This window comes from Pituophis catenifer, unplaced genomic scaffold, assembly GCF_029215685.1.
Source record: "Pituophis catenifer annectens isolate HBS135680 unplaced genomic scaffold, rPitCat1.0.hap2 SCAF_4, whole genome shotgun sequence".
NCBI classification, from domain to species: Eukaryota; Metazoa; Chordata; class Lepidosauria; order Squamata; family Colubridae; genus Pituophis; species Pituophis catenifer.
The window spans coordinates 119,334,797-119,360,568 of NW_027256884.1; the positions used below are offsets into that span (position 1 = coordinate 119,334,797).

General features: G+C 43.5%; 1 protein-coding gene and 4 non-coding genes across 12 annotated transcripts; all 5 read left to right on the top strand.

The window, feature by feature from the left end:
- Positions 1-8: 8 nt before the first annotated feature.
- On the top strand, positions 9-25,758 carry LOC139316284 (uncharacterized). Of its 8 annotated transcripts, XM_070942905.1 has the most exons (16): positions 9-94; positions 890-1,031; positions 4,102-4,892; positions 6,421-6,471; positions 8,749-8,808; positions 9,313-9,832; positions 14,085-14,170; positions 16,610-17,788; positions 17,887-18,271; positions 18,380-19,442; positions 20,445-20,527; positions 22,447-22,694; positions 22,802-22,880; positions 23,299-23,355; positions 24,960-25,042; positions 25,462-25,758. In XM_070942905.1, the coding sequence occupies exons 8-10, from the start codon at positions 17,604-17,606 to the stop codon at positions 18,467-18,469; spliced, it is 660 nt and encodes a 219-aa protein (XP_070799006.1). In that variant the 5' UTR covers positions 9-94; positions 890-1,031; positions 4,102-4,892; positions 6,421-6,471; positions 8,749-8,808; positions 9,313-9,832; positions 14,085-14,170; positions 16,610-17,603; the 3' UTR covers positions 18,470-19,442; positions 20,445-20,527; positions 22,447-22,694; positions 22,802-22,880; positions 23,299-23,355; positions 24,960-25,042; positions 25,462-25,758. The 8 variants fall into 8 exon arrangements, 1 of the variants encoding a protein (XP_070799006.1); XR_011600362.1 differs by having other exon boundaries at positions 16,610-19,442; positions 24,963-25,042; XR_011600359.1 differs by having other exon boundaries at positions 16,610-19,442; positions 20,445-20,512.
- Positions 6,847-6,984, top strand: LOC139317310 (small nucleolar RNA SNORA8). Its single transcript, XR_011600443.1, has one exon. It is a non-coding gene; the product is annotated as a small nucleolar RNA SNORA8 (small nucleolar RNA).
- Positions 12,049-12,124, top strand: LOC139317309 (small nucleolar RNA Z40). Its single transcript, XR_011600442.1, has one exon. It is a non-coding gene; the product is annotated as a small nucleolar RNA Z40 (small nucleolar RNA).
- On the top strand, positions 15,324-15,459 carry LOC139317313 (small nucleolar RNA SNORA18). Its single transcript, XR_011600445.1, has one exon. It is a non-coding gene; the product is annotated as a small nucleolar RNA SNORA18 (small nucleolar RNA).
- On the top strand, positions 23,093-23,228 carry LOC139317312 (small nucleolar RNA SNORA18). Its single transcript, XR_011600444.1, has one exon. It is a non-coding gene; the product is annotated as a small nucleolar RNA SNORA18 (small nucleolar RNA).
- Positions 25,759-25,772: the final 14 nt, after the last annotated feature.

Sequence of the window (25,772 nt, forward strand, 5' to 3'; positions counted from 1 at the left end):
GATTGTTCTTCCGCAAGAAGTGTTTGTGATTTCCCCATTCCTGAAACGCCTCAGCTTGGAAAATGGATGCATTCAGCCTCTCGCGTCGACTGTGGTACTTTAGATTTGCTCAATTTCTCCTCACTCGGATCAATTTCATTGTGTTTTCTTGGCCTCCTAAAAATTTTGATGAAGGGCAACGGCGGCCACAATGCCCCCCCCCCCTCCCTTGATGGATTACACTTGGAAATCTCTAATCTGGTAGCAGACTAAGAAAGGTTATGGGGGAAAAGTGTTGTAATTCGGCTAAAAAGCATACCGGCCTTGGTCTCTGCAGCCAAATGAAGCCATTGTGAGTCAGCTGGATTTTTTTAATTGGAGCCTGTCCCCTCTATCTGCTTGATGATCTGCTTTGCTCAGAGCTTCCCCCCCCCCCAAAGTTTAAACATCATGTCCATTTCTGCAGTTAGTTGTCTTTCAAGCAGTGGTGGGTCATACCAGTTCAGGCGAACCGGTAGCAGTTATTTGGCCTGGGTCGCTGAACTGGTAGCAATAGCTGGCGGACCAAGCCAGAAACAGAAAGGGGTTTTTAAAAAATGAGCCTCATATGTTCAGTACAGAGAAGTCGCCTGTTTCCAACATAAGCACCCTGACGACCATTAGTGGCAATGGCCTACCTGTACAAGAATGGGACCCTATTCCCTCTGTTAGCTTGACATAGAGAGTCAAGATTAAGAAAAGTGCAAGTGACGAGGGCGGCAGTGAAAGAACAATGTGGAAACATCTTAAAGTTAAAGGCAAATAACACTTTTATGTAAGTACTTGTGTACCTCTTTTATTGTTTTATTCTTATTTAAGTAGTAAGTGCACAAAATTAAAAACTTCCTTTTTGTATTGCTGCTTTTTTCAGGTTTCATTAGGGCAAAGAATTCAGTGACTTGGCCACTTGAGTCACATGACTGACAAGCCACCCCCCCACCTAGTCACATGACCGACAAGCCACCCCCAGAGAACCGGTAGTAAAAGATTCTAAAACCTACCACTGCTTTCAGGTACTTGATCTGCATCACGTAGTGACTTAAGATCTGAGTCGAATTGCTTCCTTTAGTTTTCAAGAACAATTGAGCTGATTGACACCTGAGCTTTGGCTTTAATAGAACATAAACTGGACAGAAATTCAGAAGGTGGCTTGGACTGCTGTCCTCTAGCACATAGTGCAATGCAATCCAGTTGCAGCTACGCTAAAAAAAAAAAAAGCTGGTTTTCTTGTTTTGCTTTGTAATTGGCCATCAATGCTATCTGGAAAAGAACAGGCCTGCCATTCAGCTTAGGCAGGAAGTGAGTTTGCATTATTTCCTTCCCCCCCAAAGAAATCTCTCTATTTTAAAAAAAAAAAGTTTTATATTAAATAAACATTAAAAACATTGGACACAGTGTGACCATCCTGCTTTTGTCATTTCCATACATGTTTTTAACATAAATATAATTACTACTTGTCATACTTCGCTGTTTTGATCTTATAAACATATCTCTTGTCCTCATTTGTATATTTATCTAAATATTGTCCATTTTCTGTTCTACAAACCCTAAATCTTTTCTTCTCCAACTCCTTTTCCTCCTTTCCAACCATTGGTACAATTTATTCCATATTTCAAAGTATTCTGTCTCGCTCTTATTTTTAAGTTCTAATGTCAGCCTGTCCATTCCTGCACAGACCAAGATATTCTTTATTATTTCTTCTTCCAGGGGGATTTCTTCATTTTTCCAATATTGCGCATAAACCAGTCTTGCTGTAGTTACAACATGCAGCATTAAGTATATCTGTCCTTTGTCATATTTCTCTTTTGTGATTCCTAGTAGGAATAATTCTGGTTGCAAATCTATATTTTGGTCTAGTACAGTGTTTCTCAACCTTGGAAGCTTGAAGATGGGTGGACTTCAACTCCCAGAATCCCCCAGCCAGATTCTGGGAGTTGAAGTCCACCCGTCTTCAAGTTTCCAAGGTTGAGAAACACTGGTCTAGTATCTCTTCCAACCATGTCTTTATCCGATGCCAAAATTCCCTGGCTTTTGTACATAGCCATCACATGTGATAAAAGGATCCTATCGCTGAGTTACATTTCCAACATTGCGGTGATAAATTCCTGCTCATTTTTGCTAACCTTGTAGGCGGAAGGTGCCACCTGTAGAACATTTTATATAAATTTTCTTTATATGCAGTGGCTAAGGTTAGTTTCCTGTTTCTCCCCCATAAGTCTTGCCATTTGTCCAGATCAATATTATAACGAAAATTTTGGGCCCCCGCTACCATGGTTTCCTTCACTTGTTCTTCCGCCATTTTATATTCCAATAAATATTGATAAGTTTTCTTTATCGCCTTTTCATCCGCTCCTAATAAAATTTTGTCTAATGCCGTTAATTCTTAATATCCCATTCTTTTCTATTTTTCATATAGTGTGATTTAATCTGTAAGTATGCCCACCCATTCCAATTCTATCCCTTCCTCTTGTAGTTCTTTTCTAGATTTTAGTTCCCCTCTTTCGTTTAGAATATCCTTATATGTAACTACTTTCCCCAAATTCATGAAATTTGGATGCACCAACACCTCTAACACCCCTAATTCCAGGCTGGAATTTCCATGTAGTTCTGTTGCTTAACTTTTGTCCAAACTTCAAAAATAGCTAGTCTGACATGATGCCTTTGGAAGTACTGGTGAGCTTTATGTCTGCCATCCTATTTGCATATCATGTCCTTCCAATGTTAATAACCTCCTATTCTTTAAATTTATCCATTCTCTTGCCCAAGTAAGTGTTGCAGCTTGATAATATCTTTCCCAGTCAGATAGGTTGAATCCTCTTTCTTTAGCCTCTTGTAATAATTTTAATTTAATTCTAGGTCTTGCCAGATAAATTTAGATATTGTCTTGTTCAAATTTCTAAAATATTCTTTGTCTAATTTTATGGGTATATTCTGAAATAGGAAAAGAATTTTTGGCAAGATGTTAATTTTTACGGTTGCGATTCTCCCCATGAGGGAGAGTTGCAACTTTTTCCATCTTTCCAGATCCGCCTTAATTTGATCATTTAATTTGTTGTAATTGTTCTCTTTGTTATACATCTTGCTGTTAATAATATTCCTAAATATTTCACTTTTTTTGTTATTTAAAGACTTATTCTCTCCTTCATTTCCTTTTTCTGTATTTTGTAGATATTTTTGGCTATCATTTTGGTTTTTTCCTTATTTACTCTCAATCCAGCTACTTCCCCATATTCTCCCAGTACTTCCATAAGCCGCAGACTAGATTGTAGTGGCTCTTCTATAATATACTGTTCAAAAAAATAAAGGGAACACTAGCAGAAGACATCCGAGATCTAAATGAATGAAATAGCCTTATTAAATACTTTGTTCTTTACATACAGTAGTTTATACACTGCTCAAACAACTAAAGGGAACACAAAACTACTTTATGTAACGAACAAAATATTTAATAAGGCTATTTCATTCATTCAGATCTCGGATGTCTTCTGCTTGTGTTCCCTTTATTTTTTTGAGCAGTGTATATACAAGATCATCTGCAAAGGCTTGCAGTTTATACACTTCTTTCTTAATTTCCAGTCCTTTAATTCTTGTTAATGCCTCTAAAGTTAATATGAACAGTAGCGGCGATAACGGGCATCCTTGCCTCGTACCTTTCTGAATCGGGAAACTTGGTGTTACTTCCTCATTTATTATGACTTGCCTCTTGATTGGAGTATATTGCTTTAAACAGATTTATAAAGTTTTCACTGAATTCCATATATTTTAACTCTCTCAATATAAAATCCCAATTCACCCCAAAGAAAACTTTCTGATTCAAAGTAGAGGCTAATGAGCGCCTTTAAAACATCCAAGCAGGAAAATAAAAGAGTTTTGATTTTTCTGCAACTGGTTGGTTAAGATATAGACCCGGGTGTAGGCAACTCTGGTCCCTTTACAGCCTGTGGACTTCAATTCCCAGAAGTCCCAGGGGGTTGAAGTTCACAGGTCATAAAAGGACCAGAGTTGCCAACCCTTGAATATAATCTGCATTTTGTAGTTTTCTATGATATTCTGATATTTAGAATTTTTCCCATTTTCATTCAGCAGCACAACTCCACAACAGCCGGCCACTGTCTACCGCCGAACACAACATACTACTGAAAGGCCTAAACTATCACCCAGGGGAATGCCAATCAACTAGAATTCTTTGCCAGCCTTAGAAGGAGCATTTAAAACCCCGGGATTCCCCACAGAGGCTCAAGAAAGCATCCGACAAGAAGAAGACAAGTACAGAACCAACTCGGAGCAGAAGACAGAGCAGCCCTCAGAAACCTAAAGAGGTATCAAATTATCAACATCCTTCCAGCAGATGAAGCTTGAACCCAGGGTTGTCATGGATACATTAAAATATATACAAAAAGCAAAAGAATTATTAGAAGAGAAACTTACATGAGTCCCACAGAAAAATGAATCCTCTGGATCAAAAGAAAGCTCAGCGACCTCACCAAGAAAGGGCAAATCACCAAAGAAGACCAGGGAAACCCAACATACAACATGGCTGACTAAAAAGCTCAGATACCTCACAGAGGGAAGCAAATACTCCAACAACTCAGTACAGTGCCTCCCAAGTAATCCAAGACGTAGGCGAAGACAAAAGCATCTTTGTCGTTTGACGTCACAACTCGTTTTACATCCGTAGATCCAAAATTAGCCCAAAGAATCCGTGACAGCACTAATGTCTGTTAAAAAAAAAAACCAACAACCTTGGATTTTCTTGCTTTGCTTCGTAACTGGCCATTTACATACCATCCAGAGAAAGTCTGCAATTCAGCTTATGCTTATTCTCTCCTTCGGGAGAAGGGCGGTATATAAATCCAAATAAACATATGCAAGAAGTAAGTTTGTCATTATTCCATTTTCCTACCACAAAAAAAAAATCTTGTTTCAGATTCAAAGTGGGTGCTAGTAGGGTGCTTCTTTAAAACCTACAGAAGGAAAAGAGTTTTGATTTTCTGCCACAGATTAAGATAAAGACCAGGGATGGACAACTCCAGGCCTCTTTACGACCTGTGGACTTTTAACTCCTAGAAGTCTCGGGGTTGAAGTCCACAGGTCGTAAAGAGGGCCAGAGTTGTCCACTCCTGATACAGATCGTGTTTTGTAGTTTTCTTATGTATTCTGACGTTTAGGATTTTTTTTCTACTTTGGTGCAGCACAACTCCAGGTTTTGCCTGGCCTCTCAGACAGAAGCCGTGGAGCCAGTGCTAAGAATATAACCTTCTTTGCAACCCACAGCTAATTTGTATTTGCTGTGTTACTTAAATGAAGGGACATTGTAACATCTGGGCTTTTAGACTAATCTGAAAGAATGAAGTTGGTTGAAAGCTACAAGAAACCTTACAGGTTGCCCTTGACTTATGATGAGCCCCTGAACATAATATCTGGGGTCTTGGGTTAATGTTAGAGTAATCTGAAAACACGGAGTCTGCTGATTGGTGTGAGAAACTTTACAGGTGTTCCTTGATTTATGACCAGTCACTCTGGGACTTTTACGGCAGACCTCCCTGGGGTTATAACCCAAGGCCCAAATAGAGCTTTGGTGGCGCAGCAGACTAAACTGCTGTTAAGTAACACCAGCTGCCTGCAATTACTGCAAATTCAAATCTCACCAGGCTCAAGGTTGACTCAGCCTTCCATACTTTTGAGGTAGGTAAAATGAGGACCCGGTTTGTGGGGGCAATAAGCTGACTTTTTTTAAAAGCCCTACTAAGCAGGTATATACAAAAGTATGAAGGCTGTTGCTTAAAGCATTGTAAGCCGCCCTGAGTCTCCAGAGAAGGGCGGCATATAAATCGAACCAATAAATAAATAAATAAATAAATAAATAAATAAATTCCAATAACTCCTCCCCCCTCCCACAGTCCCATGACTGCACTTCAAGCCCTTGACAGTGGGTCACATAGAAGTATAGAATAGGATAGAAATGCAAATAGAATTAATTTTGTTATGAGATCGAATTGTAAATAGAAGTTACGATAATTTAAACAAGGATGTAAGTTTAAGATAGAGATATTTTGAGTAAAGAGATTAAATAGGTTAGAGATACCGATGCAGAAAAGTTACTAGTATTGAAAATTTGATGTTTGTTTTTGTTTGTTTATATTTTTTGTGTGTCTTGTTTTTTTGTGTATTATGTTTCTTTTTGTACTGTGTATTTTAATTGGAAATTTAATAAACATTTTTAAAAAAATAACAGAATAAGAATGGAATAGAATAGAATTATAAAGCTTCTCTATTCTAAGTCGCACAACATCAAACAGTTTCTGCTAGTAAAATTAAACCTTTCATTGCTTTAACATAATGCACTGTATTTGCGATATTGATAAGAATGTTTCCTGATTCATGGACAATTCTTGATTTCAGACTCTTGGAAAATCAAGGTTGGAAAACCCAATTTTGGGGGAAGATAAAAAGGTACGTTGGCACCCATTAGTACTTGGGATATGTGAAATAATTGGTTTTGGAGATGAATAACGAAGGGATGCAAACTGCTTATTCGTGAAATGTTTCACATCCCTTAATTCAGTGGTTCTCAACCTGTGGGTCGGGACCCCTTTGGGGGTTGAATGACCCTTTCACAGGGGTCGCCTAAGACCATTGGAAAATACATATTTTTAAGGGTTTTAGGAATAATTTTATGGTTGGGGGTCACCACAACATGAAGAACTGTATTAAAGGGTCGCAGCATTAGGAAGGTTGAGACCCACTGCCTTAATTAATATGTGGTTTGGGGCTGTGCAATATACATGTGTCTTTGTAGCTCTGAAAAAAAAAAAAGGAAACGATAACCGCACTGTATGGTATCTGCAACCAGCAGTTGTTCCTGATGGCTTGTTCAAAAAACAGTGCAAGATGAGTTCAGCATGTGGCATCGTTGGTTCTCAAGCTGCCGTGCTTGGGCAACCTGGTATTTTTGTTGAGACAAATGAGAACAGTGAAAAGTGTTGGTTCAGGCCAGTGGTGAAATCTAACATTTGTTACTACCAGTTCTGTGGGCGTGGCTTGGTGGTGGGGGGTAATGTGACGGTGGGCATGGCCAATTTTTTTTTTTTACTTTTAAAACCATTTTTTACATGTAAAACCATGTAAAAAAATGCTTTCAAAAGGCTCTGACGATCCCAGCTGAGTTGCCTGAGGGTTTTTTTTAAAAAACCCTCTGACGATCAGGCAACTGAGCTGGGATCGTCAGAGCCATTTAAAAGAAAAAAATGCCTCTGATGATTGCGCGGCTCAGCTGGGCATGGGGGGCGGGGGCATGGATTTTTGCTACTGGTTCTCTGGACTGCCCTGCCGCTATCGCTACCTACTCACCCGAGCCGGTCGGAACCGGGAGCATTTCACCCCTGGTGAAAAGTTCACCAGTGTGCACAAAAGGAAATTCAACATTTTAGAACTCACAGTTAACACTACTGCGCTATTGTGATCGGTGTAACAAGCAGCTCATCTGTTGCTGGGTTTTCTCTCCCATCACAAGACAATTCCTGGGACAAACCAAGTGTGGTATTCCTCCATTTACGACCACAATTAAGCCCAAAGTGTATGTTGAGTGAGTTTTGCCCCATTTTTCTCACCCTGTTTGTTAAGTGAATTGCTGCAGTTCTTAAATTACCGTTTCCCCCAAAATAAGACATCCCCTGATAATAAGCCCAATTGGGCTTTTGATTGCATGGCAATAAGGCCAAGCGCTTACCGTATTTTTCGGAGTATAAGACACATTTCCCCCCCTAAAAGGGGGTGAAAATTTAGGTGTCTTATACACCAAATGTACCCCCGCCCACCCACTGGCCCCCACCCTTTGGCCTCTGCCTCGCAGCAGTTACCTCCTTGCAAGCAAACAGCAAGAAAAAAACAGCTCCTTTCAGCTTCAGCACAGGCTAATTAGCACACCTTGATTGGATTGGCCTCCCAACTCTCAGCTGATTTGCTCTCAGCTGTTTTGCGCAGGGCTCTGCTGCTTGCTGCAAAGAGGTAAATTGCTGGAGCAGATTTTTTTTTTCCCTTGTGCTAATCAAGCTATGCTGAAAACGAAAATGAAAGTAAAGCAGGCTGTTTGCTGCAACGAGGCAAAATTGCTCAGAGGCAGAGGGAGATTTCTTTTTCTTTTCCTCACCAAAAAAGGTAGGTGCGTCTTATACTCTGAAAAATACGGTATTTCAGGATTCAAAAAAATAGAAGACAGGATCTTATTTTTGGGGAAACACAGCAACATGGGTGTTAAGTAAATCTGGCTTCCCCATTGACTTTGCTTTTCAGATGGTCGCAAAAGGGAATCATGTGACCCCAGGATACTGCAACCGTCATAAATGTTAGTTGTCAAGCACCTGGATGTAAATCATGTGACCATGGGGATGCTGCTACCGTCCTAAGAGTGAAAAACGGTCATAAGTCAGTTTTTCAGTGCCATTGTATGTTCGAACAATCACTAAATGAACTGTTGTAAGTCGAGGACTACAGGTAGTCCTCGGCTTATGACCACAATTGAGTCCCAAACGTGAGATGTTTATTAAGTGAGTTTTGCCTAATTTTACAACCTTTCTTGCCACGGATATAATAATAATGTCACTAATAAGTTAGTGACACGGTTGAAGCAGTGGAAATTCTGGGCCCAATAGCGGCCATATGTCAAGGACTACTTGCATTATACAGCCTCTATTCTTGAAAAATATCATCATAAAATATTTTCTATTCCAGAAAAATCCCGACAAGGAACAACTAAAAGCAAGCTGCAGTCATTTGAGCAAATCTTTGAAGGTAATACTGTCTTTTTTTTTTTAAGGGAATACCGTTTGTACTGTGACTCAGATTTAAATTCTTGCCTCATCGAAGTACTCGCATGTGGGCACATCTCATTTTGTGTCTGCCAAGCGGTGCAATGAGGCTACAGAAAACACAGGTTGTGCTTCCATCATTGTAAAACAAGTTATATTGGTGACAATGAGACCTGGGATAAATTTATTCTGCAAGTTTCGTTAGCAAAAGAATGATATCGGAAGGTTATACGAGTTAGCGCTAGAGTCTTACATTGCCAACTCCGCAGGGTTGCTAGTCCCTGTATCAGATCTTTTGATGCTGACTGGTGATGATAAGATATGGTAGCTCATAAATTAAGGGTTGGTTTATGCCGCTGGTACCCAAAAGTAACATGGTAAATCAGTTCAATAAAACACATTCATTGAAGTGGAAAAAAGAAACTACATTAGAGGAAAGCTTACCAGATTTAGACAAAGCAAACCTTTTCTCTGTCTTTTTTTAAAGGAATCCAAAATATGCATCTATGGCTCAAGCTGTCGTGCTGTTGATCCCAGAAGATCCCAGGTCCCAGATGCACCTTTCAGACTAAAATCTCAAGGAACAACTAGGACAGATCACACCAGAGCATATAGAAAGGCTGACAAGCCACAGTCAAGATTCCTTCCCCAAGATAAGCTGGAGAAAGAGAAGCCAAACTAAACCCTAGAATCAAAGATGAACCGGAGCCCAAATGGCTGGTCAAGATGTCCAGGCTGCCCACTATCTTCCGCAGAAGACAACATGCTACACTAAAGCCTAAACTATAACCCAGGGGATGCTTATTGCTGTGAGCCACCCCGAGTCCTTGTAAATAAATAAATAAATAAATAATGCCAGTCAACTAGAATTCTTTGCCAGCCTTAGAAGGAGCAGTTATAAAACTACCGGATTCCCTACAGAGATCCAAAAAAAAAGCATTAGAAAGAAGAACAAGAACAAAACAACTCAGAGCAGAAGACGGAGCAGCCCTCAGAAACATAAAGAGGTACCAATCATCATCCTTCCAGGATCATCAATCTCTTCTTCCAGGGTTGAAACCAGGGTTATCATTGGCTACGTCAGAAATGCATACAAAAAGCGAAAAGAATTATGAAAGAATACAAACTTACATCCTTTCGCCGTGCCCTTAAGACTTTACTGTTTCAACAGGCTGGGCTGGCTTAAATAATGAATTTTAATGGGTGTTTTAGTTTTAGGGCCAAATTATTTAATATGTTTTAAACTGTTTTTAAATTTTATGGATATATGTGTTTTATTATTGCTGTGCAGCGCCCTGAGTCCCTCAGGAGAAGGGCGTTATAAAAATTTAAATAATAAATAAATCATGGCGAACACCGATCCAATAGAAAAACGAATCATCTGGATCAAGGGAACGCTCGGCAACCTCCCCAAGAAAGGGAAAATCACCAAAGAAAGACCAGCGGCCAATTAAAAGTAGTGGACCGGTCCTCCTACACTTCTGCGCATACTTCTCCATTAAGTTGTATCAGAGATCTTCAAACTTGGCAGCTTTAAGACTTGTGGACTTCAACTCCCAGAATTGTCCAGCCAGCTGGAGAATTCTGGGAATTGAAGTCCACAAGTCTTAAAGCTGCCATCAGGAACCCCAACATACCACATGGCTAAAGAATTGACTAAAAGGCTCACCGAGGGAAGCAAATTCTCCCAACACCTACTCACTACAGTGCCTCCAAATAATCAAAAGACGTGATCGTAGGTGAAGACAAAATCACCTTCGTCATTTGATGCCACAAGTTCTTTTTACATCCATAGATCCAAAATTAGCCAATGAACCGTGACAGCGCTGACCTAACCAAATACACCAACATTGAAATAACCAGAAATGTGGACCTTGCCAAACTTTGCCTAACCCACGTACTTATAGTTCGGCTGAACCCCGCGGGTTCACTGCTTTCCGAACTAATAGAGGTACCATAATATCGACCGTAGTCATATACATACAACCCAAAATATAAATTGGGTACGTATTTATTTATTTATTTTATTGAATTTCAATACCGCCCTACTCCCGGAGGACTCAGGGCGGTGCACAGCCATGAAATAAAACACGTAGATGACACTTTTGTCATTATTTAAACGGGCCAAGTAGGGACCACGCAAAGCCCCCTTCAACAACATCTTCAAAGGATTAAAGTTCACTAGGGAAGGGTGTTTGGGGGGGGGAAACCCTCTACTACCTTTCCTTGGATATCTTCATTCCAGATGGCAAATTAGAAATACACATCTGTTGTAAAAGCTACCACACCAACCAACAACAGACTTGTTAACCACCACATGACGTCACTGCAGCACGCAAACCGACCAAAGCCTTCCAAAATAGAACTAAACCAAAAGACTCAGCAGCCCCCAGAAGAAGAAAAAAACCAGAAATAATCTACAACATATATTGCAAAGGCCCATAACAGCCACTCTGGATAAACAGACACAGAAGACTATCATATCATGTCTATAAATGCCAATTAGCAACTCAAGACCTGAAAACTCACCGTCAATAAACATCCAGATGAACGGAGATGAACACAAAGATTAACATTAGACCGACCATCAAGAAGCAAACAATACCCCAGTCAAGGGACCGGCAAGCTAACAGCGATCCACCAAGGTCACTCCTACCATCTCTGATAAGGCAAGCCAGTCTAGTGTATAAAATGAGAACAAAGCCTACTCCCTACTAGAACTGATGCTATTACTTAGTTCGGTAATGGGATATCTGCAAGAAAAACAGCGAAGCCCAGAAAGCGCCAAAGACTCCGCAATTCAACCCTGAGCTACAGATATTCTCTTCCATTGAGATCTATGGCTGATTTGGTAAGATATTGAAGTAACTAATTCTGAAACCTAGCAGAAAGTTAGCTTTGGAATCTACTGGTTTATCCTAGAACAGGGGTCAGCAACCCGCAGCTCTGGAGCCGCGTGTGGCTCTTTCATCCCTCTGCTGCGGCTCCCTGTCACTCAAAATATGTGTCACAACGGCCAATGTGCGATGTTTTGTGGCCGCTTAGGAAATAGGCCCAGGAAGAGTTTTGTGGCTGCCGGTGTTTTCTGTGGGAAACTGGTCCAAATGGCTTTCTTGAGTGTTTATGGTTGCCGACCCCTATTCTAGAAGGGCTTTTAAAATTACAAATAACATCACGCCAAAGCCTGGCATGAAAATTGAGGTCGTTTTCATAAGACTGTTGGGATTGTCATGATGATTGGCAAGATGTTCAACTGCTCTGAAAAGAGAAAATGAATGTAACAGCCATTCTGAACAAAGTGACCGAAGTAGCCTTTTAACAATAGCTTGTTGACTTTCTGGGCGTTTGCTGTGTAGAAAATTTATTTTATTTTTTTATTTTATTTCGAATTTATATACCGCACCTTGTCCCGAGGGACTCAGGGCGGTGTACAGCCAGCTAAAAACATACAATACAAACATTAAAAACAATTAAAAGGATATATATTAATTTGGCCCCAATTTAAAATGACAAACCAGTTAAAAATGTTTTTTAAAAAATGTTATGTTAAGCCAGCCCAGCTTGCTGGAAAAAGAAAGTTTTAAGGGCACGGCGGAAGGCACTGAGGTCTTAAATTCTCCTTATCTCTGGGGGCAGCTGATTCCAGAGGGTAGGTGCCCCCACAGAGAAGGCCCTCCCCTGGGGGGTCACCAGCCTACATTGTTTGACTGATGACACCCCGAGGAGGCCCTCTCTGTGGGAGCGCACAGGTCGGTGGGAGGTCATCGGTAGCAGCAGGCGGTCTTGAAGATAACGGTCCTATGCCATGGAACGCTTTAAAGGCGGTGACCAACACCTTGAAGCGCACCCGGAAGACCACTGGGAGCCAGTGCAGCTCACGCAGGAGCGGTGTTATGTGGGAGCACCAGGCAGCTCCCATAATTACCCACACGGCCGCATTCTGGACCAGTTGGAGCCTCCGGGTGCTCCTCAAGGGGAGCCCCATGTAGAGAGCGTTGCAGTAGTCCAGGCGCGAGGTGACGAGGGTATGAGTGACTGTGCACAGGGAATCCCGATCAAGAAAGGGCCGCAACTGGCGGATCAGGCGAACCTGACAAAAGGCCCCCCTGGCTACCGCTGTCAGATGTTCTTCTAAAGACAGCTGCGTATCCAGGAGGACACCCAGATTGCGCGCCCTCTCCGTGGGGGCCAAAGACTCGCCCCTGATAGTCAGTGATGGGGTCAAAATGACATTCCTTGGAATTTTATATTGCTGAACAAGTGATGAGATTACCAAGGGTCATAATTAGTTCTCAATACAATGGGAAGCAATTGATGAACCCCCTGAAACTAGCGTGGGTGGACAATGGACTCCCTTATTGGCGATGACGGACATGGATAGAATGCAAACTCGAGATATTTTTTTTTCCCTCTGGAATCAGATGTTTTCTTTTGCTGCCATTTTAGGTGAAATAAATGGAAGCTGTTATATATTTTCTTGAAAACAAGCTTAATCCAGCTTTTCCTCTGTCATTTAAAAAGAACCAATTAGGAAGAGGATGATCAGGAGAAAAGGAAAATCCTGAATGTTTGAGTAGCGTAACCTTTTTGCCATCGCGTGCCAGGAAGGGGTGGGGTGTTTGTGCTCGCATGCCCACACCTATAATTCTACGCACCCCGCCCCTGCGCATGCAACGCTCCCCTCACCGGAAACGTGTCGTTTTTGGCCTCTGGAGGACCTTGGGTTGGGGTGGAGGCCATTTTCACCCTCCCCAGACTCCTAGAAAAGCTCTCGAACCTGAGGAGAGAGAAAAACGAGCCCTCCCCACCATCCCCCGAAGCCCTCCGGAGTCAGGAAACAGCCTGTTTCCCTTCTTCTGGTAGGTCCAGAAGGCCCGAAAATCAGCTGAGCTTGCGTGCCCACCTATATGTGGCACACATGCCATAAGTTCACCATCACGGGTCTAGTCTTTTCTCCCCAGTTTAAGAACAGGAGAAAGCCTTATTAAAAGTTTGTTTCAATGGAATATATTTTCCCTGATGATTGGTCCCTAAAAAACCCAGAGCCGTTACTTAAATAAGGAGTCTGTGGTAAATAAAATTTTCTAGAAAAAAAATAGTTTGGCAGTGGGGTGAAGGGAGTGGAGCTGGTATATCTCAGCCCAGCTGAAACTTGCAAGGTAGTTGAAATTTCATAGCTGAAGTTTTCTATGACTCTAGGAAAAGAAGAACGCAACTGTGAGAGCCTTGCACACTTATTCATTGTATGTTTTTCTGCAGCTGCAAGTTGACAGCTGGTTTTCCCTGGTGAGCCCAACGCATAAGTGAACGGCAGCCGCTTCAGATGAAGAAACGGGCACGGCATGGTATGGAATCTCATTTCCTTTTCATCTTTCAAATTATGAGCACATTGAATGTTGTCTGGGTATTTATACACTTGCTAAGACATTCTTAGCTGATGAAATACTTGAGTTCAAGGTCTTTGGAGATTCTCAGTCATCCAGGTCGTGGTTGTCCCAAAGGTGCTTTTTTTCAAAAGGACTTTCTGGTTTTTCTTTGAAGACATTTCGCTTTTCATCCAAGAAGCTTCTTCAGCTCTGTCTGGATGGTGTCAGAGCTGAAGAAGCTTCTGGGGTGTTAAGGATATTGTTGTTGTGTTACCAACCAGCAGAGTGTAGAGCACAGAGAAACGTTGCTGAGAGCAATGAATAAGAGATGTGCAAACTGGTTTATCAAAAGCTTACTTTATAGTGACAAAACAATCTCATAGTCTTTAAATCAATCCAAGTCTTTGCCAGTTAAATCAGTCCAGTGATACAAAAATCTTACCACACAAACAGTAGTTGGTTAGAATAACAAACTCACTCTGGTTCACAAACTACGATGGTAGCAGATCCATCCAACAATGATAGCACAATGATAGCAACTCCACACACTATGGTACCTTATCATCAACTGAATACTTTACAGTACCTTTCTTAAATACGTTTACAACTAGTGATTATCTAATTACAGCACACAATGAATCAGCAGTAAAACTTTAAAGTCAAACAATACATATTCATATTAAAGTCACAGAACACATATATTGCCTGGACAACTTGTTAGGCTCAAACCATATCCTAACATGGGGTGAGAAGCGAAACATCTTCAAAGAAAAACAGGAAACTCCGGTTGCCTCTTGAAAAAGAACCTTTGGGACTCTGACTGGTCCAGGTGAGGATTGGAAGGGTTTATATTTCTTGCAGACAGCTGGTCATTTGCAACCTTTTAGAGTTGTTGAGGCCACTTTGGGAGGTTTATTTGTGTCCTCAGGGTTCCCTGAATGGTGCAAATGGGTGTGGGAGCCTTCTTGGAACTGTTGAAAGGACTGTGTTGTAGACTGGAAATAAGATGATGTTGAGTTGGGGGTGATAAAATGTATGAAGTCCTTGTGTCATCGATATCTGATTCTGATAAAACGGAGTCCCAAAATGGTAGCTAGAACCTGTCTAGATATAACAATATTGAAAAACCAATATTGAGGTCTATCCCGATGGAGCCTAACTATAGGTTCTTTATCGTTGGAAACGCCTCATAAAGTGACCGACTTGTGATTTCGTTTTACCCTTCAATCTCTGCAGTTTGATGGGTGCAGTAAAATTGCAAGACAATTAGGATCTTAGGAGAGTCCCAGGATTCCTCCTAAAGAACGGCCATCAAGAAATGCTTTCTCCCTCTGCAGGTGGAGGGACGGGACATCTGTGGTGCTGACCCTTCTGAAAAGTGTCAGTGAAATTGGATTGGATTGGGGTCTTTTAAACACTACCTATAGTGTCAGACCGCGGTGTCTCAGAGGCTAAGACGCTGAGCTTGTCGATCGAAAGATCAGCAGGTCAGCGGTTTGAATCCCTAGTGCCGCATAACGGGGTGAGCACCCGTTTCTTGTCCCAGCTTCTGCCAACCGAGCAGTTCGAAACACGTAAAAAAATGCAAGTAGAAAAATAGGGACCACCTTTGGTGGGAAGATAACAGTGTTCCGTGTGCCTTTGGCATTTAGTCATGCCAGTCACATGACCACGGAGACGTCTTCGGACAGTGCTGGCTCTTCGGCTTTGAAACGGAGATGAGCACTGCCCCCTAGAGTCGGGAACGACTAGCACATAGCCTTTACTTTTACCTTATAGTGTCAGACACTAAGAGTGACTAAGTATTACTGATCTCTGCTCCTTGCCAACTTTCCTCGCTTGCCAGCTTTCACCGCTCACTTAATTTTTGGCAAGTTGCTCTGTCCAGGAACTGTGTGACACCTCCCCCTCCTCCCACCCATGCTCTGAGAGCGATCAACCCATGGAACAGAAGTTGCCTTCAGAAGTTGTGGGAGCTTCATCACTGAAGGCTTTCAAGAAGAAACTGAACTGCCCTCTGTCAGAAATGGTGAAGGGTCTCCTGTTTAGGCGGGGGTTGGACTACATATACCGACAAAACGGACCTGTTAATCTGGTAAAATAAGGAAAGGGAGGAATGAGCCCAGTAGTAGACCCAGAGTTGGAAGGGACCGTGGTGGTGTTTTAGTTCAACCTCCTGTTCAGGCAGGAAACCCTATACCATTTCAGAAAATTTTTGTATTTGTACATTACAAATCGTTCACAGCAATGGGTGAAAAGACTACATTGTTAGGTGAAAATGGGCATTGGTCTTACCTTAAATGCCAGATTTCTTGAGGGGGGTGACATTGTCCAGATGAGGGTTGTATCAGTCGGATCTGATGCTGGCTGAGTCATAATTTTTGACCACTCCCCTTGCTCCGCCCCTTTCATGCTCAGTTTTGACGAAGGAAGGCCACCAGAAGTATCTCCAACAGGAACCACCGTTATCAGGAGGAAGTAAATCGGTCCAACGGGACAACTGGAAAAAAACTACTGAACAAGAACAATAAACTGTACAGGCACTGAGACAGAGGGAGGGGCTGGACAATGTCACCCCCCTCAAGAAATCTGGCATTTAAGGTAAGACCAATGCCCAATTTCCTTGATGAGGGTGTGACATTGTCCAGATGAGGGACATACCAAAGATTTGGCTGTCTCAAGGGCGGGATGTCGAAGGGCCTGGAGAGACCCTCGCACGATGCACCTGCTGCAAAACCCTCCTGCCAAATGACGCTTCAGCGGAAGCAAAGGTATCTATCTTGTAATGACGAATAAATGGCGAGGGGGTAGACCAGGTGGCTGCCCTACATACCTCCTCAAGGGAGGCCTGAGTCGCCCAAGCTGCTGAGATAGCAGCACTCCTAGTGGAGTGGGCAGTAATGCTATTGGGAACAGGAATCGCCTGGGCCTGATATGCCGAGGCGATGCAAGCCCTGATCCATCTACCAATTGTGGCAGAAGAGACTTTGAGCCCTAGGGAGCCTGGCAAAAAGGAAACAAACAAAGCCTCTGACTTCCTGAAGGGAGCAGTCCTTTTGATATAAATCTTTAGGGCCCTCCGTACATCTAAGGTATGCCACCTTCGTTCCAAGGCATGAGAGGGCCGGGGACAGAAATTGGGCAAAATAACCTCTTGGGCCCTGTGAAAGGGGGAATTAACCTTGGGAATAAAGGAAGGGTCCAATCTCAAAATAACTGTGTCCGGCCGGAAAACACAGAGATCCTCCCTAACTGAGAGGGCTGCCAGCTCCGAAATGCGACGGGCTGAAGTTATGGCTATAAGGAAAACCACCTTAAGGGTGAGAAAGCGAAAGTGAACCGTGCGGAGGGGTTCAAAGGGAGTCTCAGTTAAAGCGTTAAGGACCTTGGGCAAATCCCAAGTAGGGTATCTATGAATCGAGGAGGGCCGCAAGAGCCTGGCTCCTCGCAGGAACTTTTTTATCACAGGGTGCTGAGTGAGTGGTCGGCCGGATGGACTGGACAAGGCCGTAGACAGAGCCGCCACATGTCTCCGAAGGGTACTATGGGCCAGACCACGGTCAAACCCATCTCTGAGGAACTCCAAGATCTGGGCAGGTGAGGCTGAAACAGGATCTATCTGCCGGGAGCGGCACCACCTATAAAAGGCGAGCCAGGAGATATTGTAGAGTCTGACTGTGGATTTACGTCTGCAGGCTTGAACAATGTGAATCACCCTATCTGAATAATTGTCCTGCCTTAGACGGGCCCCTTCAAGCGCCATGCAGTCAGTTGGAGCCACTGAGGGTCCGGATGAAGAAGGTTCCCCTGACGCAGGACAATCTCGTCTGGTGGAATTCTCCAAGGGTGAAATGTGGAGAGACTGACCAGGTCTGCGAACCACGGACGGCGTGGCCAGTGGGGAGCCACGAGGATAATTTCTGCTCTGTCGGCGATGACCTTCCGAATCAGGGCCGGAATCAGAGGCAGCGGTGGAAAGGCATAGTGAAGACCCGGCGGCCAGGTGAGACGGAGAGCGTTGACCCCTTCCGCCCCTGGCGTCGGGAACCTCGAGAAGAAGCGAGGAAGCTGATTGTTCAGGTGTGTGGCGAAGAGATCTATGGCTGGGATGCCGAACCTGTTGCAAATCTGATGAAATATGTCGGGATGAATCTGCCACTCGCTGTTGTCCACCTCTGTCCTGCTCAGGAAATCCGCCTGTGTGTTTTCCGACCCCGCAATGTGGTCCGCTCTGATGGAGACGAGGTGTTGTTCTGCCCACTTGCCCAGGCGAAATGATTCCTCCATGAGGCGCTTTGAGTGGGTGCCCCCTTGACGGTTGACATGTGCCTTCGCCGCTATATTGTCTGTCAACACCAGAACATGACGGTGTTGCACGAACCGGTGAAAGTGCGTGAGAGCGAGACGAATGGCCTTCAGCTCCAGCCAGTTGATAGAGTTGGCGAGGTCTGATGCAGACCAACGGCCCTGAGCCACGTGTGATGCAAGATGAGCCCCCCATCCGTGAAGGCTGGCGTCTGTAGTGAGTACAAGTCGGTCGTGATTCATGAAGAGACACCCCTTGTCGAGAGAAGGCGATGTCCACCAACCTAGCGATCGCCTGACTGAGAGTGGAACTTTGACTGTTGACATGGTGTGAGCTTGGCGTTTCTTTTGAAAAGGAAGCAGGAACCACTGCAAGTGGCGAGCGTGAAGGTGTGCCCATGGGACGATCTGGACGCAGGAGACCATCTTGCCTAAGAGCTTGGATAGAGTGGCCAATGGAACTGATGGAGTTCTGCGAATGAGAGCTACTAGGTCCCTGATGTCTGACCGTCGTTCCAAGGTTAGGTAGACGGTCCCCTGGGCTGCGTCTATGATGGCGCCAAGATGTGTGATCCTGGTGACTGGCACTAACTGACTTTTTTTGTAGTTGACCAAGAACCCATGGTCGTTCAGGGTTTGAATCGTGAGGTGTAGGTCGTGTAAGGCTTGCTCTTGAGAGTGAGCCTGAATCAGAATATCGTCCAGGTAAGCCTGGATCCTTACCGGTTGTTGTCTCAGGTGAGCCGCCACCACCGCCAGGACCTTTGTGAAGACCCTTGGTGCAGATGCCAGTCCGAAGGGAAGAGCCCGGTATTGAAAATGCTTTCCTGCATAGCTGAATCGGAGATACTGTCGATGCTTTGGCAGGATGGGAATGTGAAGATAAGCCTCCATGAGGTCTATGGAAACTAGAAAATCGTTGGGACGAATCCCTTGAAGAATAGAGGTTAGTGAACACATTTTGAATCTGCGATACACTATGTATGAGTTGAGATTTTTTAAGTCCAGAATGGCTCTCCACCCCCCTGACCGCTTTGGAACTACGAACAGGATGGAATAATACCCCTGTTTCCATTGATCGTGGGGGACCTCCTCTATGGCGTGAATCTGTAGTAGGTGCTGAACTGCTTGGTTCATTAATTGACGTCTGGATTCGCTTTTGGAAGTTGGACATTGAAGAAAGCGGGTTGGAGGCCTGGAGAGAAATTCCAGGGGGAGGCCGAATTTCACAACTGAAAGAACCCAAAGGTCTGAAGATGACCTTTCCCACCTGTCCGCAAAGAGGGACAGGCGACCCCCTACTGGAGGATTTGGTAGTGAGTCACTTACGACTGCGGGACTGGCGGAAACCAGAACCCCGAAAGGACCGTTTGGGCTGGAATTGTCTGCTCCTGTCCCGAAAATATTGACGGTCCGAGGATCGATAGGATCCCTGAAGATATTCCTGCCTGGAGGGGCCTCCCTGGGGGTAGGAACGAAAGGAAGGCCTTCTGTAATATGGAGGGGGTCTTCCTTCAGCCCGTTTGTATGTTGAGGGCAAAATTTTTCGCTTGTCCCGTGTCTCTACAAGAAGAGGGTCAAGTGATTCCCCAAATAGTTTGTTTGCAGAATATGGAGCTGCAGCCAAGCGCCATTTGGCCTTAAGGTCAGCAGGCCATTGGCGAAGCCAGAGCATCCTGCGGGCTGAAACTGTAGAGGCTAAGGCTCTGGATGCAAATTTGGCTGAATTCAAGGTTGCATCAGCCGAAAATTGAGTGGCAGCAATGATTTTATTAATATCCTGATGAAGGCGAACCTCACTGGGGGGTACCCTTGCCTGTAACTGTTGAAGCCAAAGGATGGTAGTTCTATTAAAAAATGAGGCTGATGAAGCTGATTGAATTGCCCATGCCGAGGCCTGATGGTTCTTTTTAAACAGAAATTCTAACTTTTTGTCTTCTGGCCTTAGACCTTCAGAAGTATCCCCAGTTACGTATGAAGAAGAAGAGGAAAGGGCCGCTACAGGACTGTCTACAGGTGGAACTTGCAAGAGTTGAGCAAACTTTGGAGCAACAGCATAATATTTCTTATCTGAACCATGTGCAGATGCCATGGTTGCAGGCCCAGCCCACTGTTTCTTTACCACATCTATGAACAGTTGTGGAGTTGGTACATAACAAAGTTCAGGGGGGGGCTCAGAAAAAGGTCCCTGTAGTCCACCCTTTTGAGCCTCCTGCATCTCTTGAAAGTATTCATCTTCCTTTAAGGCGGCTGTTAAGCGAGCCTTATGCAATAAAGACTTGAATTTATTGGGGGGAAATAATCCTGTAAAGGCAGGTTGATCTTGGATTATCCCCTCATCATCTGATAGGTCAGAATGTCTCTCTTCCTCAAACACAAAGGCTTCACTAACTCTGGAGGCTGCAGGAGAATGAGAGCCAGTAAGACTGACTGCAGGAGAAATTCTAATACAGGCAGATCGCTCTGAAATAGCAGAGCCAGAGTGGTGACCATGAATATTGGCTGCCATTCTAGAAGCAATGGCCTGTTCAATCAGAATTCTCAATCCTTCTGGCACATTTTTTAAAGGATCTTCGGGGGTTAACACAGGCATAGAGGATTCACCTGTTGAAGCAGCTGCAGCTGCATGGCCACCAAATACAGGAGTTGCAGGGGTCATTAATTGACTTGCAAAGGGGTTTTGCAAATTGCTTTGGTCTTGTTGAAGAACATTACCCTCTCCCTCCGAAGACCAGGCCTGGCTAACAGTTGAAATGGGAGGAGGGGGGGTAGATGGGGGGGGGGGTCCCCTTACCAGGCTCAGTTGCAGGCACCTCACTAACTTGCTTTTCTAGAGATTTATGCCTCTTTGTTAAATCCTTCTCCTCAGGTTTAGAAAGGTGCTTACGTTTGGAAGTTGATTTCTTCCCAGTGTACATAGTATTTTCCTCCCCATGGGAAGAGCGATCTGCCATCTTTAGTATACTCACTGCGACCACGATGTCGACTGGAGAAATAGCTTTTGGTTTCAGTTTCGCCACGTGGTTGAAATTTGAGATGGCAACGACTCTGGCGTTAAGCACGATGGCTGCCAGGTCACACGTGAGCAGGAGGAAACTCTGCTCCAGAGGTATCTGTCTAGGCAAGCCTAGAAACGGACCTCCTCAGCGCCCCCACAGCCACGATGAGAAAAATACTGGCTGGAAATGCCACAGGGGGAGGCAAGAAGAAGCTTGCTGCCCCCCCCCAAACTTGCAGACTCGTTGGTGGCAAAGCGGCAAAAATTTTTCTTTTTAAAATTGCCGCGGCGCTTCAATTAACCGCTCTACAGCTGATCAGCGGTTTTGGGATCGCTGTAGCGTGGGCGGCGGCCCGATTTGGCGATTTCCCTTAAAATTAGGGAATCGCTATTATTGTTGGTGGTATTGTGGTCTAGGGCCCCTTAAACAATCGTTGGTGGGATAGATCAAAAAAATCCCCCCCAAAAAAGACAGGAAAAAGAAAAAGGAAAAAAGTTCCCTTTTAAAATGGGGCTTTCAAAATGGCCGCCGCCAGGAGCGAAGCAAAGCCTGCAGCTTAGGACGCTCTAGCAAGGCAAAACCGGCAGGCTACAATAGAAGGGGGGGAAAAAAATTTAAAGGGGAAGTAACAATTTTAAACTAGAGAAAATAAAAGGTGGTCAAAAAGACTTACAATTCTGTGAAATTGAACAGACCTGGGCTGTATAGCCAGATCTGTAGGAGATGTTTCTCTCAGGCCGACTGAGTCTAAACTGGGCATGAAAGGGGCGGAGCAAGGGGAGTGGTCAAAAATTATGACTCAGCCAGCATCAGATCCGACTGATACAACCCTCATCTGGACAATGTCACACCCTCATCAAGGAAATCAGAGATCCCTTTCCGTTACCTGTAGTCCTCAACCTACAACCACAATCGAGTCCAAAGTACAGTATTGTTTTATTTCTTTTGCAGTAGTAGCCTTTAACAGGATGAACAGGCAACAAGAGTTTGACCACTTTTTTCAGCAAGAAAACAAGATTGGAACCAGATACAACAGAATTGGCCTTGGATGATCCGAAACCCTAATAAGTACCACCAGAAGCACCACCACTTGAACTTGGGGAAAACAGCAAGTCAATTATTGATGACTCCGAAATTGAAAATAATCTTCCTGACTGCTAGAAATACCTTAAAGACAAATAACACTTTTATTTTCTCATGTAAGTATTTGTGTATCTCTTACTGTTTTGTGTACTTCTTTTATTCTTATTTAAGTATTAAATGCACGAAATAATAAACTACCTTTTGGTATATCTTCTTTTTGTAGGTCATTGGGGCAAAGAAGTGACATCGAATTGGCCACTCCCACCCAGGCACATGACCACCCAGCCACGCCCACAAAACCGGTAATAACATTTTTTGAATTCCCATCACTGGTGTGGGAGCCATCTTGGAACTGTTGAAAGGACTGTGTTGTAGACTGGAAAAATAGATGATGTTGAGTTGGAGGTGATAAAATGTATCAAGTCCTTACATCATCGATATCTGATTCTGACAAAACGGAGTCCCAAAATGGTAGCTAGAACCTGTCTAGATATAACAATATTGAAAAACCAATATTGAGGTCTATCCCGATGGAGCCTTAACTGTAGGTTCTTTATCGTTGGAAACGCCTCATAAAGTGACCGACTTGTGATTTCGTTTTACCCATCAATCTCTGCGTTTGATGGGTGCAGTAAAATTGCAAGACAATTAAGATCTTAGGACGGTCCCAGGATTCCTCCTAAAGAACGGCCATCAAAGAAATGCTTTCTCCCTCTGCAGGTTGGGGGAACGGGACATCCATGGTGCTGACCCTCCTGAAAAGGTATCAGTAAAAAGGTAATGTGGTAAAATTTTGCCTCATTTAGTTTTGATTGTAGCCTTCAGCGCCTTGATGGCGCATAATCTCACCTTCGGCCTGAAATTTGCATTGCTTAAAACACTTCAAGATGATGAAATAACATAAAACAAGAGACCTTAATTTCCTTGAAGAAAATACGATTGGACCGTCCTAAATTCTGGGAAGATACCGCAAGGATGGAGAAGATGAAAACACATTCTTGTGTTACATTTCAAATATCTTAAATGGATAATAGTAGGACCTTGCTCTCAGTTTTCACATTGAAGCTGGCAAGTGAAAATCCACCGCTCAATCCTGAAATAAATACACCTTTATTTTAGATTGTAGTATTTTACAGGTAGCCCTTGATGAATGACTGTTAATAGCCCATCATGGTTGTAAGTCATGACAGTCGTAAATTGGATCACTCGTCTGTCCAGCCTGACAGCCACGAGGTGGTACAGTGGTTAGAGTTCAGTACTGCAGGCTACTTCTGCTGACTGTCGGCTGACTGCAATTTGGCAGATTGAATCTCACCAGGCTCAAGGTTGACTCAGTCTTCCATCCTTCTGAGGTCGATAAAATGAGGACCCAGATCTGTAAACCGCTTAGAGGGCTGTAAAAAGCACTATGAAGCAGTATGTAAGTCTAACTGCTATTGCTATTTTACAACTTTTTTTGTGGTGTAGGTTAAGCAAACGCAGCAGTCCTAAAGCGGCCACTACAGTCATTAAGCAAACTTAACTGTTTGACTGGTTTTGTCGAAAATGCTGACTTTTGGCAAAACCATCATAAAACGGTCATCTGACTGCAGGGCACTGGAGACAGCTATAAATGTGGGCCTATTGTCGAGTGCCTAACAAGTGGTCATAAGGCGAGGATTATCCGTAGAGGTAGTCTTACAACAGTTCATTTAGTGACCGTTCAAAGTTACAACGGCATTGAAAAAAGTGAGTTATGACCATTTTTCAGTGTTTCTGTAACCTTCCCATGATCACGTGATCAGAATTGAGATGCTTGGCAACCGATTCCTACTTACGGACATTGCTGTGTCCCAGGGTCATGTGGTCACATTTTGCGACCTTCAGATAAGCAAAGTCAAAGGGGAAGCCAGGTTCACTTAACAACCGGGTTACTAACTTATCCACTGCAGTGATTCACTTAACAACTATGGCAAGAAAGGTCTTGAAATGGGGCAAAACTCACTTAACAAATGTCTCAACGACAGAAAATTTGGGCTCAATTGTGATCGTAAGTCGAGGACTACCTAGTACTTGGTCTCTACCAAGGCTGCTAGAAAATCTTATTTCTGGTATGCTGTGGACGTGACCGCAAAGTAACTCCTCTAGATTTTTTACATTGCTGCCATGGTAGCAAAGAAATCTGGTGGGAACATTAGAGAAAAATAATAATTGAGGCTTGGAATCTAAAAGCTGCAAACTGAAGAATGTCTGTCACTTTCTATATCTTCTTCCCTCGCATCTCGGCTCTCATCTGAAACAGCTTAATGTTGCGTTTTTATCTGAAACAGCTTAACAACTCAGAACTTTAAAATCCATTTTCCATAACTTTAATGCTGAACCATGTTTCACCCTGTTTCCAGCAGGGAGCCTTTATCGAAATAACCCCCAAGGAAATCTCTGTGGGACTCTGCAAAGTTGGCTGAAAGTGGACTTCGAGCCAAAGGTAAAAAAAATGGAAGGTCGTGGAGAAGATGCTGCGCAGAAGGTCACTTCAAAGAGGGCTGCGTTGCTGATGAACAGGCAGCTCTTAACGCGGCGACCTTAGATGGAAAATCCTCAGTAGGATATCAAGGGGGTACCTGGAGCGCTCTGTGATCTGTACGAGAGGAGACACGTTCATTGAGTCAGAAGCGGGTGGAAGGCTCCCTTGGGTGGCATTTAGGATGAATGACTATGAAGGTGGTTCATTGTGGGATGAGATTGGAAAAAAGTCTGTTACAAATTGCAATCGCTATTTAGAAAAAGTGTCCTTCGTGGGGCTGCAGTAGATAGCTAAGCAAGCTTTCTAAATCTCCATTGAGGGCTGGTGGAAAGGCCGATGCATTGGATTGACCTTATGAGTATACTTTGCTTCCGTTTCAGGTTGCTGGCTCTTGGAAGAATGCCAAGGGGAAGACATGGAACAGAATGGTCTCTGCCAATAAATATTTGGGCATTAAGTTAATGCTTGAAAAATTGTGGAATCCGCTGATTAACTTAAAAAACTGTGAGATGTGTTTCTTGTAAGCAGCCATATTCTTGTATGCTTCTAATTGTTAAGCAGATATTCGTTTGAATAATCTAGCGCTCTCAAGACGACATTTGCAATTTTGCTGTACTGTGGTTAATAATGGCTTACTTAATAAAATCAGACTGGGCATTAGTCCCACAACCTGTGAAGTCTTGTTTCATGA

Bases quoted from the DNA above. Each gene is read 5' to 3' on its own strand.
- LOC139316284 (XM_070942905.1), top strand. From the start codon at position 17,604: ATGAATCGAGGAGGGCCGCAAGAGCCTGGCTCCTCGCAGGAACTTTTT. The intron at 17,789-17,886 runs GTGAGGCTGAAA...TTACGTCTGCAG, and splicing joins GAACTCCAAGATCTGGGCAG to GCTTGAACAATGTGAATCAC. The intron at 18,272-18,379 runs GTGTGTGGCGAA...TGTCCTGCTCAG, and splicing joins CGAGGAAGCTGATTGTTCAG to GAAATCCGCCTGTGTGTTTT.